Source organism: Camelina sativa, chromosome 13 (genome assembly GCF_030686135.1).
Source record: "Camelina sativa cultivar CO46 ecotype springtype chromosome 13, ASM3068613v1".
NCBI lineage: Eukaryota > Viridiplantae > Streptophyta > Magnoliopsida > Brassicales > Brassicaceae > Camelina > Camelina sativa.
Window position 1 is genome coordinate 701935 of NC_141892.1, and position 13436 is coordinate 715370.

The 13436-nt window shown below is 35.6% G+C and overlaps 3 protein-coding genes across 4 annotated transcripts; 2 read left to right on the top strand and 1 right to left on the bottom strand.

The window, feature by feature from the left end:
* Positions 1 to 76: 76 nt before the first annotated feature.
* LOC104734262 (kinetochore-associated protein KNL-2 homolog) lies at positions 77 to 3224 on the top strand. Its single transcript, XM_010453795.3, has 9 exons — positions 77 to 313; positions 421 to 509; positions 605 to 749; positions 855 to 975; positions 1065 to 2359; positions 2508 to 2589; positions 2676 to 2734; positions 2813 to 2870; positions 2954 to 3224. Exons 1-9 carry the CDS (start codon positions 251 to 253, stop codon positions 2986 to 2988), a joined length of 1947 nt encoding a protein of 648 aa, XP_010452097.1. The 5' UTR covers positions 77 to 250; the 3' UTR covers positions 2989 to 3224.
* A 519-nt stretch (positions 3225 to 3743) lies between these two features.
* On the bottom strand, positions 3744 to 5597 carry LOC104734263 (THO complex subunit 4B). Its single transcript, XM_010453796.3, has 5 exons — positions 5227 to 5597; positions 4904 to 5086; positions 4698 to 4766; positions 4359 to 4600; positions 3744 to 4178 (listed from the first exon to the last, which is right to left on the bottom strand). The coding sequence occupies exons 1-5, from the start codon at positions 5422 to 5424 to the stop codon at positions 3989 to 3991; spliced, it is 882 nt and encodes a 293-aa protein (XP_010452098.2). The 5' UTR covers positions 5425 to 5597; the 3' UTR covers positions 3744 to 3988.
* A 2800-nt stretch (positions 5598 to 8397) lies between these two features.
* On the top strand, positions 8398 to 11408 carry LOC104734264 (short-chain dehydrogenase TIC 32 B, chloroplastic). 2 transcript variants are annotated; one of them, XM_010453797.3, is made up of 8 exons: positions 8398 to 8864; positions 9269 to 9500; positions 10081 to 10160; positions 10253 to 10406; positions 10501 to 10579; positions 10701 to 10785; positions 10858 to 10904; positions 11010 to 11408. In XM_010453797.3, the coding sequence occupies exons 1-8, from the start codon at positions 8747 to 8749 to the stop codon at positions 11208 to 11210; spliced, it is 996 nt and encodes a 331-aa protein (XP_010452099.1). In that variant the 5' UTR covers positions 8398 to 8746; the 3' UTR covers positions 11211 to 11408. The 2 variants fall into 2 exon arrangements, with proteins under 2 accessions (XP_010452099.1, XP_087338654.1); XM_087482528.1 differs by having other exon boundaries at positions 8535 to 8864; positions 10701 to 10904.
* Positions 11409 to 13436: the final 2028 nt, after the last annotated feature.

Sequence of the window (13436 nt, forward strand, 5' to 3'; positions counted from 1 at the left end):
CATAAGAGAGTAGGGTAGTACAAATTTCTAAAAATAAACCTGAGAATCTAAAAACCAGAAAACAGTAACAAGATACACACAGTAAAGTAAACATTAAACCTAACCGGGAATCTAAACCGGATAAAGCAATTTTTCCCGCCAAAGCAATTTTTCCAGCCCCATTGTTCTAAATAGTGAAAACCCTAAAAAATATAATCTCGAGGTCCCCGAATCTTCCTCATAGGGCTCAGTGAGAAGAGTATCAAGCTCCATGGCTGAGCATCGGGAACCAAATCTCGACGACAATGGTTCGAAGTCGTATTTCCAGAAAAGGGTGAGTCAGCTTTTTTTTTACTTCATCTCCTCTTTCTTGTGTGTTTGATATTCAATCAGTGTACTCTTCGTTTTTTATGTATTCATCTGGGGTTTATGTAAAAATAGGTTGTACTGAGAGATTGGTGGTTGATAAAATGCCCAAAGGAATTCCAAGGCAAACGATTTGGTGTTGCCGGAATCGAAGATTTCGTCGAGTAAGACACATCCCGACCTTTTTTTCTGGGTTTCATTGTTTACTGAAAATTTCGATTTTTGTTTTCTGAAATTTCGATTTTTTTGCCTTAAATAGGAAACGAGCAAAGCGTGTGCTTACATCTTCTCCAATCATCAAAGCTTTAGATGTTTTCACGCTCTTAGCATCTGATGGAATCTATATCACTCTCCGAGGTTTTCTTAACAAGGAACGCGTTGTTCAAAATGGGTTTACCCCTGAGGTAATCTAATTGGTTTGCTTTTTACTTGTTGTGTAACTTGAGCTTTTAAGAGAAAGTAGAACACATATATGTTTTTGACTGACTTTGATTTGTTCTTGGGATTAGATTTCCCGTGAATTCATCTTCGGGTTTCCTCCTTGTTGGGAACAAATTTGTAACAATTGCTTTGGAGGAGGAGTCTCCTTAGGCACTGATACCAATACCGTCTCTTCGACAGTTGCTAAAGGTTAGGAGTTGAAAGAACATATCTTTATGTGTGTCTGTTTTTTTTTTCTGATAAATTACTTAATAGCTCTCATGTGGTTTGTTTTGCAGCTTCTTATCCTATTTTATCTCCATGTAATAACAAGAAAGAGAATTTAGAGGAGGATAGTCCAGCTGAGGGAAGAGATGAAAGCAATGTGGCTGACACGATTGCAGCTGAGATTACTACTAATACTGAAGATGGTTCTAGACCAAGTTATAAAATTACTGCAAGGAGAAAGTCCCTTCATCTGCAAACAAGATTTGGTGGTGAATCGAGTGAAGTCCACAATACTACTACTGATGGAGATCATGGTGGTGAAGGTTTGGATGAGGCTAAGAGCGGAAATGTAGAAAATGATACTTGTGAGGCTATCGATAAAGGAGTGGTATCGCCAGCTGATGGATCTGGTAGAAACCATACTGGTGCAGATAATGCTGATAAAGTAACAAGTACGGTTACTACTGCAGTATCACTGACTTCAGAACAGCAAAAAGGTGAACTTAGAGATGGATGCGAGGTTTTCAATAATGAAGACGGTGAAAGGAAACTCGATGAGAGTATACTCCAGAATCTGACTACTAATGATGGAGATCATGGTAGTGAAGGTTTGGATAAGGCTAAGAGCGGTGATGTAGATAAAGATGAATTTGAGGCTATCAATAATGGAGTGATATTGCCAGCGGATGGATGTGGTAGAAAGCGTACCGATGCAGATAATGTGGATAAAGTAACAAGTACAAGTACTAATGGAGAACCACTGACTTCAGAAGAGCTAAACGGTGAACTTAAGGTAACAACGGCATCTCCACATTCCCTGTTTAAAGACTTCGATAAGAGTAGCAAACCTGGAAGGAAAGGAATTTCGAAGAAAAGTCGCAAGACCCTCAAAAAAACCGGCAATGTAGTGGAACCTAGTCATTGTTCTGAGACCAAAGTCAAAAGTGCAACGAAGAAAAGGAAACCCCAGAATCCGACTACGAATGATAAAGATCGTGGTAAGGAAGGTTTGAAAAATGTTAAGAGCGATGACGTAGAAAGAGATGAATGTGTGGGTATCAATGATGAAGTGATAGATGGATGTGGTAGAAGGCATTCTGGTACAGATAGCGTTGGAAAACTAACAAGTAAGAATGCTACTAAAGAATCACTGACTTCAGAACAGCGAAAAGGTAGAGAGAAGGAAACAAAGACCACTCTGCTTTCAAAAGACTTGAATAGCAAGCCTGGAAAGAAAGGAAGTTCAAAGAAAAGTGAAAAGACGCCTAAAAGAGACTTGCAAGCAGCTGAGGAAAACTTGTCATGTGAAAGTGAAGAAAACTTGTCATGGGGAAACACAAAGAGGAAGATTGACTTTGATGTCGAGGTAACTATTTCCTCTTTTGTCACATTTCACATTCTGGGAATCATCAGTTCAAATATAAAATATAATGATACCTTGTAACCAATAATTCTATGATATTCATGTTGTTGGTTGATGGTAGTTGATGCTCTTGTTGTTATGTAATTCAAAGGTAACACCGGATAACAAAGTGAAGAAGCAGAAGACCAGTGTGGTGTCTACTGATTCATTGGGACAGAAACGGTCCAGATCAGGTTAATAGAGAGTAGAACTTCTTCACTTCCAAAGGGATCTGTCAAAAGCATTTAGTTGAAGACGTTTTTGTTTAATATTTTTGCAGGAAGGGTGTTTATGTCATCACTAGAATATTGGCGCAACCAAATTCCTGTTTATGATATGGTTTGTGATTTGATTCTTGAACACTACATTAAGTCATTAACCATGGAAACAGACACTTAACATTGTCTGGTTTTGCAGGATCGGAGACTTATCGAAGTAAAGGGTGGTCATGAAACTAACCCAACTCCATCAAAAGGTTCGTTCTTTAAAGCTGTTTTTGATGAACTGGGGTAGGGCTTTACCATAATACAATTTTTTTGTCTGTCTTCTTATTTATAGGAAAAGGATCTTATCGTCGAAAGCCAAGAAGTTGAAAATCAAACTTATCTCAAACTTCGGTAACTACTAATTAGGTTGTGGTCTCTCGTCTCTGAGTGACTGAGTCTGACCCTGTTATTTTTTGGTTGGTCGTAAAAGCTCTCTCAGGATTTGTAGCGTTGTAATATATATATATAGATATATGTTTTATTTTGGTTGGTCGTAATAGCTCTCTCAGGATTTGTAGCTTTGTAATATATATTTATGTTTTATTGATATCGCGTTCCACTAATATCTTAGATTGACAAAGTAAACTTTTAGTAGATCTCATTTGCTTTGATATGATTACAAAATCTGAAAAACTACAACTTAATTCCAATGCCTTGATATGATTACAGCAGAATCTTAATAAAATTTTGCGGAAGAGAGAGATGATGTGATATTCATCTTCATTTTCACACCACTCCACACTACATTTTTCATTGTTCCAACAAAAATCTCACAGGTTGCGCCAAAAAAAAAATACCAACAACCAAACCATTTGAATTTCGTAGCTAAGCCGTACATAGAACTGTTAAATTCGCCAAATGTACAAGTCGAGGGGAAAGAAGAATATGGCACCGTTTCTGTCTCACGCAATTTCAATTTCATTCATATGCACTTAAATCCGACTGTCTGAAAAACTAAGACCATTATATAAACAGACACCTTACCTCCAAAGAAAACGGTAGATAATTATTTGAAATTACGGTGCTCTGCCACCAGAACTTTCTGAGCTTCATCATCTGCTTAAACACTAGCAAGAGACCAGTAGATGGATATGTTTTGAATAAACACTTTAGAAGAGTTTGAGTTCCACGGTACACACAATGCTGTTTCTCTAACCCCAACTGCAAAAGCTAAAAAGCTCACAAATAGAAAGAAGAAAAAAAAAATAGCTAATCAATGGTGTCAGACCCATTGACATCAATCTAAAGATCATACTAATACAAAAGCATATCGTGCACTAACGGAAGGAATACATGTAGACATGCAATAGACTTTTGCTCCCCTTTTTTAACTTGTTTCCATAGCCTCTTTGTGGTACTTGTCCAACTCAGCATCAAGATCCTCTGCAGATACATTTTCATCACGTACTCTTCCATTGCCACGACCACCACGTCCTCTAGCTCCCCTACCACCTCGGAAATTACCTCCGCCAAAACCACCACGGGGCCGTCCCACAAAACCCCCTCTTCCTCTTCCTCTGTTTCATTCATATCCAATATATTAAATAGGGGAAAGGGTTCATATAATCAACGTATCAGAATACACTTAGCTGTCTCCAGTCTAACCAAAGTATAAAAATAAGCAAATGATATCAGGAAGTTTCCCTATAAGACATCATATTTAACCAAGCAATTAGTAAACTGGAAACAGCACAAACCTAAAGTTTCCATTGAAGTTCCCATTGAAATTGCCATTAAAGTTCTCATTAAAGTTCCCAAGAATTCCGTTAGTAGGAAAAGGAATCTGAGCTGGAGCAAGCATTGGAGGAAGAGTGGGAGCTGAAAGATTAGTTCCAACAATCTCAACCTTCATCAGTTTCCCATCCAATTGAACATTGTTGTAACGCTTGACAGCTGCCAAGGCATCACCACGCCTAGAAAAAACAACTTCAGCAGTACCCTGAAAGAAAGTACAGTTTTTTTTTCAATTGATCAGGACAAAGCCAATTGGTCCTAAACCCCTAAAAAGCAGAAAGAAAGCTAATTTATCAAAGTACCTTCGATCTTCCACTCCTATCATAGTGAATCCCATACCGCTTAAGGTCACCAACCTCTGAGAAAAGCTCCTACAAACAAACACAAGTCTAAATTAGAAAAGGGCTCAAGTATCGTATCTGCTCCAAACAAACACACTAAAGGCTCAGTTGTTTAAGGCTGAATCTATTGTAATCAACATAACGAATTCGAAAAATTGAAGACAGACCTTGATATCCTCATTGGAGACACCATAGTCTAAGTTGGAAATGTAGAGCTTAGTTCCAGTCTCGATTGAGGAGCCACCAACGATAGGAGCAGCTTGATGCCCAAAAGCCGCCGCCACACTCGCATCCGTCGCGAAAACATCGTTTTGCCACATGGCGTCTTGAGCTTGTTGTTGTATCGTCGGCTGTTTTGTTCGTCAAAGAAGAAACGAAAACAGATCTCAACTTTTTTTTTGAATTTTTTGAAGAAAAAAAAAACCCTAATTTGAATTCTCTGATTCTGGAAGGAAGAAGGTAAAGGGGAGATATAAAATCAATGGCTGACCCTTGAATACGGCGCCGTTCTGTTTCCTACGCGGTTAGCAAACCGACGAGACGGACCGGAATTGGAACCGGAGCCGCCGTTGAATCCTCCGCGAGCACCGCTACTATTACCACCAACGCCTCCTCGGCCACGAGATCCAGTAGGTTTTCGATTAGATTTGATGATGTCATCGAGTGACATATCCAAGCCACCTGACATCTTCGCCGGATCTTTTTCTTCTGGTTCCGATTTAGAGATTAGCAGCTAGGGTTTTGCTGCAGTGAGAGAGAGAGATGTAAACACCGCTCAGAGAGACAGAGAGAGAGAGAGCGAAAAAAAATTGTTATAATACCTTCTCGCTTGAATTTCAATAAAGGCCTCGAAAGTTTAGTAAATATTATTTTGTTTTGCTATATTCCTTTTCTTGCAAAACAGACCCTTGAATTCTTAATGGGCCAATCGTAATCATATAATTCTATATCTACGGCCTCAATTATGGGCCAAATTAAAAGTCCATTAATTTTGTTAATGGTAACACTACAACAACAACCGATAAATATAAGAGACCTTGTCTTGAGTGTTGCCATTAAAGCAGTCAGTTTTAGGGGGGGGGGGGGGGGGAGGGAAATAAATTTAAGCTTAGAATTTGATTGGAATGAAATCGAGATAGGACCACATACCAATAACATTATCTTGACATATTGTTTTGGGTCAGCAGCAACGTATGTGTGATTCTAGCACCGTTGATTTAATGTGTCCTGCCAGGATCTATGTGTGATCTTCGTAGAGGCGAAAATTTTGCTTTTTAAAATAAGGACCACGAACGTATTTTTGCTCTGATCTCATGATGAAACACTTGGCTTGTTGTAGGTTTCACACAGCATTAGTGAGTATATTTTACTTCGTTAGTTTTAAACCAAATCTTAATGTATATAATATGTGATATGGCTTCTTGATATTTAACTTGATGTGTGAAATCATTTACTTCTCCACCGTATACTCTACTGTATCAGTATGGGTTAGTAGCCCTTGTACCGTTACAAATCTTGACGAGAATTACGACAAATGCCATGCTCACCGTTCGCTAAAAAGACCATTAACAACTCAAATGGGCCTTTTATTGAAATCATAAATATCCACTGGCCCATCCTCATTATCGACTTACTCAAAAGAAATGTAAAAGATATGGGACAAGTACATGTGAAAGCACACGCGTTACCTGTATCCGTATGGGCACTAGATGTAGATGTAGTTAGTATGTGAGTGTGTGTATCTGTACGTACATTGACGCGTATTTACATTTGTAAGTCAACTTTATGTTTTTTTTTCCGTCAACTCAATATGGCAAACAGATTTTTGCGTCGCGGAGACTTTATGTAGTGTAGTCTACTATACAAATTACAAAATTTGTAAGCGTTAGATCATAGATGATTTTTTAATTTACCAACTGATAAATGGATTCGAACTTAGTGATGATGATACTACATGACATCAACATCTCGCTAACTAAGTACAACACACCCGTGGAATAATAACCGTTAATTTACATATATGATACAGTAATATTATTATTAGTGTTGTCACTATATAGATTAAAAAAAATGTCAAATATCGTTATTGATCTCACATGGTTTACATCACTTCCCCATGCAGTGGAGAGCCGTTTGTCATGTGCCCCTCGGCCCTCGCCGCTGAAAATATGAATAGTTAGATAGATCTGTAGTAAGTTAATGCCCTCACCATTATTCTATTCATAATTCATAATAATTCGACTATCTTAATAGGTAGGTACTATATAGATCTAGCCATATAATGCCCCTTTTCTTTTTGTTTTTTTTTACCAAAGCAGCTATAAATGTATTGTAGGTTGTTACTATTGTAGATTTGTTAATATGTTGTTAACCGGTTCGTGGAGACTACAACTTGCATGGCAAGTGTGTGTGATGAAACCTATTACATTCAGTATTAATTTGTTGTCACCAAGTTGAATCCCTGTTCTTTGAAGTATCATACTCGTTATATTAATTGCTAAATTAACTTCAACTTTGAAAAAGACAAAAAAGGTACCCTAGCCTCAACGACCATTACAAGTTGTTCAACAATCTGTTTTCCATCAGACGGCTTTTTTTATAGTTAAATCACTTTCAAAATAAAGAATTAGCTAAGATTGAAATAACTAATGGTTACTAAAATTATAAATACTGCATTAATCTCGATAGTGGTGTGTGTACCTTTGTGTAAATCTACCACCTAACTAGTCATTATCAGGCCTCTCTCAGCAATCAATTTTTCAAGGCAAAAAAATAATAACCAAAATCTCGTAGTTGGATTCTCTGAACTTGGAAACGGGATGTGAACGGAACACCTATATATATATATCCTATGACCACGGGCTATGAGAAATAATAAATACATTCTGTATATTCAATTTGTCTAAATAAAGATCTTCTTAACCGCTGGTAAAACACTTTCTAAATTATTCACCTATATTCTCAAGTAAAGTAGGTTCTGTAAACGCCCTTATTTCTGTATATATATATAAAAAGAAGAATTTCGCCAAAATTAGGAGGGGTTTGGGTAAAACACTCATTGGGAAACATGTGAAGAAAGAAGGATGCCAAGTAGCTGAAAAATCAGTATAGTAACCAACGGCTCCTCACCAACCCTTCATTAATATTCTGGTCAACCCTATTTTCTTTCAACATTTAACTATTAAGTCACCTTAATACCCTCTAACTTTTTATGGGGATTCATCATCAATCCCTAAATGTTACGTTTTACCTAGGTAATGTTAAGTTTTTTTAAAACGACAATTCAAATTATTTTGTTGTAACTATAGAAACGAGGGGACATTAAACCACCTAGAAAAAGGAGAGGATCACACTAACAATGCCACTAGAACTTGAGCTAAATACGTGGTGTTGTCTGATGATAGAAAATACCGTTACAAACTGTATATAACAATAAACTCGGAAAACTTATTAGAGAAAACAACTGCCGTACGCTGTCGGCAATTTAGAATCCAATCGCAGGGTTTGCTAGAGGACAATAATGACTTAAAGCTTAGAAGTTAACCGCAACTTATTGAGGAACTGACATGCTTAATTGACAAAGATAAGTTTTCCTCTCTCTGTCGCACGATAGAGATGTGTGAACTTCTTCTTAATTTGATTTAGAGTGCATGCACTATCTATCCACACACAATAAAATAAAATGTATAGTATTCAACATCGGTGTGGAAAGGTGTGATATGTACCAAAAATAATAAAATGTATAATATTCAACATAGATCGATTCACATAATAATATCGATAAAACTACAAGGTACCAAAAAAGCATTAATGTAGTATAAAACTCTTTGCCACTTATAAATATCATTCTCTCATAGTACCATTTTATTCTCTCAAACTTCTCCTCTTCTTCTTCTTCTTTTGGTCTCTTGCTATCTATCTCTCACTCTCTCTCTCTCTTTCTTCCAGATTGATTCTTGTGGGGAGAATCTCTATATACCAAAAAGTAGAAACGTCAATCAAGTAAGAAAATGGGATTATATTCACTAATCACTGGGAGAAGAGGACCAAGTGGGTTTGGTTCAGCTTCAACAGCTGAAGAGGTTACTCAAGGGATTGATGCAACTCATCTCACCGCAATCATCACAGGTGCATATATATATTCACATACATTGACACATATACTTGCATGATTTATGCAAGTTTATATGTAAATTGTATTTGTTCATAAATAATTAGCTTATAATTTTTGTTTGTTTTCCAAACTATAATATACATATACTTGCTTTTTATATTATAGGCGCATATATATTTACTTACTTACATTGACACGAACTATAATATACTTTTTTTTTTATATCATAGTTTGTTCATATATAATTAGCTTTATAAAACTTTGCCGTCGCAATTTTGGTCTATTGTTCAAATAAAAAGATTGCAACCGCAAAATCTTAAGCAAAAACGTCACGGAATCCTCTATATATATATAGTCATTGCTAACACTGATTCTGCAAAATTTATTTTAACCAGTTTGATTTTGATCTCATCTATAGGAGGAACAGGAGGTATAGGGTTGGAGACAGCAAGAGTACTGTCGAAGAGAGGTGCTCATGTGGTGATTGGTGCACGAAACATGAGAGCTGCAGAAAACGCCAAAACGGAGATACTCAGACAAAACGCAAACGCACGTGTCACTCTTCTCCACTTGGATCTCTCTTCCTTCAAATCCATCAAAGCCTTTGTTCGTGAATTTCATGCCCTCCATCTCCCTCTCAATCTCCTCATGTACACACTCTCTCTCTCTCTCCCTCTCACTCAGTTTAAAGCGTTAGGACCGCCGATTTTAGCGTTTGGATGGATCATAGACTATATGACATTAACAGCATTAACAACACGTTATCACTGTTTTCTTTTCGTTAACATTCCTGCATTAATTACGTTTAGTTAAATAAATAAATAACGACATCCAATCATTTTGTTTTATTTAGCTTTTTCTAAAAAAGTTTTTTTTTTCTAAAAAAGTTTAATGCTATGAAAAAGACTAGTAGTATATTTACACTCTCAAACATTTTACTGCCAATTATAATGTTATCAGTGTGAATATTTCATTGTGGTACTGGTACCTACCTACCATTATTAAATCCCAACAACACGGTTACACGGAGATGGAGTACGCACGTATGACTAGATTGGTAGATAGATCTACTACTTATTATAGCAAGAAAAAAATATTTTCTGTTTTTTTTTTTTTTTTGGTTTTTACTTATAAGTTTATCTGTGAAGGAAAAAGAAAAAAAAAACTGCATACATATTAAACTATCAGAGTAATCTATTAATATAAATTGCACAAAAATGGTGTTTGCAGAAACAATGCAGGAGTAATGTTCTGTCCATACCAACTCTCTGAAGATGGAATTGAGTTACAGTTTGCTACAAATCACATTGGTAAAAAATTATATATTTAAATCCAAAAGCTTAGTTTCAGAAATTAAACCTGATGTATTGAAAAAACTAATTGTTGGATTTATACGATATAGGTCATTTTCTGTTGACAAACTTGCTCCTAGACACAATGAAGAGCACAGCTAAAACCAGTGGTGTTGAAGGAAGGATTTTGAATTTATCATCAGTAGCTCATATCTATACTAACCAAGAAGGAATCCAGTTCGACAGCATCAATGATATTTGCAGGTAAAATTCTATAGTTGTTGACTTGTTTGAAACTTTGGATATTAATCTTTCACTTTGCATCTTTATAACCTTCTTCTTTTGGTTTTTTTCTCAGTTACTCTGATAAACGAGCTTATGGACAATCAAAACTAGCCAATATATTGCACGCGAATGAGCTCTCCCGTCAACTTCAGGTTGCCTTCACACACACACACACACACATTAACACATATATACTGTCACAAATTCATGACCACTTCAGATAATAACATAAAATTAAAATTAAAAATCATTTTGGGGACATTTGTTTGATAGGAAGAGGGAGTAAACATAACAGCAAATTCAGTTCACCCTGGTCTCATTCTCACCAATCTCTTCCAACACACTGCTCTTTTAATGAGTAAGATTTCCCTTTTTCTCTATTTTTCTTCAAATTATTCTCTTTATATTAAACAAACTATCTTTTTCACAGGATTCTTGAAGTTCTTCAGCTTCTACTTGTGGAAAAATATACCTCAGGTACTAAAACTATATACTAGAGGAATCTAAAATTATATATGCCTATGATACTAAATAAAGACGAATATGAGAACAACATTGTGATACTTGATGTAATGTTGACAGGGAGCAGCTACAACATGTTATGTTGCTTTGCATCCAAATGTGAAGGGAGTAACAGGAAAGTACTTTGCAGACTGCAACGAAGTGACTCCAAGCAAACTTGCTAGAGATGAGACTTTGGCACAGAAACTCTGGGATTTCAGCGTGAAGCTAATCAACTCTGTTTCTAAAAAAAACTACTTGGGTTTTGATGACACCACTTAAAATTAACCAAGGTGTTCTTGTTATTGTTACTCAAGAGTGAAGAATTAAAGGCAGAGATTGGGCTGTACATCGTACCTTGTTTCGTTCCACCCTATCATTACGAGGCATTAATATATGCCAAAACTATCGAGTGATTATGTAACGGTGTGTTAATTTATCTTTTTATAGTATGGACAATAAAAGAAGGGTTGTTCATCACTTGATTATTCTATAGATGATCACTTTCTGATTCTCTACCTAAGAGCTATAAACAAGAAAGAGAGGAGAGTGAAACGTACAACGAATGACTATGATCTCTGCCTGCAGCGAGTCTGCCATACTTTTCACTGTACAACAACTACTCCAAAATGTTTTTTACGGAGACAAGTTTTCGAGATTAGGAGTTTAATACAGAGAGACTAATTAAACTGTGTGTGTTTCAGCAACTGGGATCAGTTATTTTCATAGTTGTAAAGTATATAAAGAGAGTCAGTTCTCTTCTCCATCACCTGCCTTATATAGTCCCCATGTGAGTTCAAGAAACAGAGTTTTGACATACATGCCGAGAGAGAGATATATGTAGAAAGAAATCTTAACAAATATACACATTCACCTAGTATATTAACTTCATTTAAGTAGCAACAAAGAGCCAAGAAGAAAAAGAAGATTTGGTGATTCGGTTCAATATACCTCGGTCGGTGCAATCTTGATGTCGGTTCATTCCGGTTAATAATATCCTGGGTTCAATATACCTCGGTCGGTGCAATATTGATGTCGGTTCATTCCGGTTAATAATATTCTGGTCAGGAATATCCCTCTTTTTTATAGAAAAAAAGGAATATTATGTGCTTTATAACGACGACACAGTATAACCGTTTAACGGTATTATGTTGGGCCGGACCCATGACAACGTGATTCACCACGTGGTCGCACGTTTCCATACTTATTTCCTTGGAAATCAGAACTTATTAGAAAAACAAATTACTATGCGCAAAATATGACATTTTTCCAAACTTATACTACTAGTGTACAGTAAAAGACTATCACGATAAAATAACATATCTATTTTAACACACTAACCCAAAGTTTATTGAGTTTGTGGCTTTGGTAACTGGTCATTTCACTTTTTTCTTTTGTCCTCCGACTTTTACCTTTATTGACCCATAATAGATAGATACTGACCAAAATATATAGAAAATTATTACAACCATGTGTTTTTTTCAGTCATTTATAACGTAACATCACTATATATCCAATTAAAAGCATATTTTCCTGATAGAAAAAGAAAATTAAAAAGGAACTCCTTGGATAGAGACAAAACAACGTCTGATCGATGATATTTTTACAAAATTTATATACCTTTTTCACAAATTTATTTGTTTTACTTTTTGTCTTTGGGAACACCGACGGAATCTTCAATCTTTCTCCCGCTAAAATTGGATCCCACTTTATTCACTTCTTCCCTGTCTAATATATTTCTTTCGGTCTAATGGAGAATACTATAAACAAAACTTAAAAAAAAAAAAAAAAAAAAAAAAGAAGTAAAGATCATTATTTATTATTGAGGCAAATAAAATTTGGAATTTCGAACACTTAAATATACTTCCAGCAACATGATCACTCTTTATAGCGACCAATACCACTGGCCACATGAATTCAATCATTTTAATTTACGTAACTATTATTGTATAGATGTTTACTGGATACTCCATCTAAGCTACGACATTTCTCTCAATTAAGTTATCTTCGAAAATCAGTTCCTGTTTATGAAATTTGATAGAGTTGTCAACTAATCATATCTATATGTTTTGTATTTAAATTCTTCAATAAATATTAAAATATACAAACATAAACTGAACAATAAACTAGAACTAAAGTCAAATCTCACGTTTCTGGTTAGTGTTTGTTCAGCAATTTTTTTTTTTTTACGTATGGCTTACCCTTTGCACTTGGTCCCTTAAATCCTTCGTTTAGTTAAATCATTCCAAACAAAAATTTTGTACTATTCTCGTTCTGCATTTAAATGGATAAATATTAGGTTTCATAAAGATGCGACTTCAAAAGACAAAATAAAGATGATCTATATGTATATGCATGCTCAATGGAGACATCAATTATCATTTTTTTTTTCAATACATTTTTCCCTGACAGTTAAAAGGAGTATTTAATGTACTAGTATTACTTTTGGTCAAAATATTATTTATCAGCTTATAAACCAAAATGTATGTTGACTAAATTAGTTGAATC

Coding starts and splice junctions, on each gene's coding strand:
- LOC104734262 (XM_010453795.3), top strand. CDS start 251: ATGGCTGAGCATCGGGAACCAAATCTCGACGACAATGGTTCGAAGTCG. Junction 510..604: donor GGAATCGAAGATTTCGTCGA/GTAAGACACATC, acceptor TGCCTTAAATAG/GAAACGAGCAAAGCGTGTGC. Junction 2,360..2,507: donor AGATTGACTTTGATGTCGAG/GTAACTATTTCC, acceptor TGTAATTCAAAG/GTAACACCGGATAACAAAGT.
- LOC104734263 (XM_010453796.3), bottom strand. CDS start 5,424: ATGTCAGGTGGCTTGGATATGTCACTCGATGACATCATCAAATCTAAT. Junction 5,087..5,226: donor GAACGGCGCCGTATTCAAGG/GTCAGCCATTGA, acceptor CGAACAAAACAG/CCGACGATACAACAACAAGC. Junction 4,601..4,697: donor ATAGGAGTGGAAGATCGAAG/GTACTTTGATAA, acceptor ACTTTCTTTCAG/GGTACTGCTGAAGTTGTTTT.
- LOC104734264 (XM_087482528.1), top strand. CDS start 8,747: ATGGGATTATATTCACTAATCACTGGGAGAAGAGGACCAAGTGGGTTT. Junction 8,865..9,268: donor TCTCACCGCAATCATCACAG/GTGCATATATAT, acceptor TCTCATCTATAG/GAGGAACAGGAGGTATAGGG. Junction 10,407..10,500: donor AGCATCAATGATATTTGCAG/GTAAAATTCTAT, acceptor TTTTTTTCTCAG/TTACTCTGATAAACGAGCTT.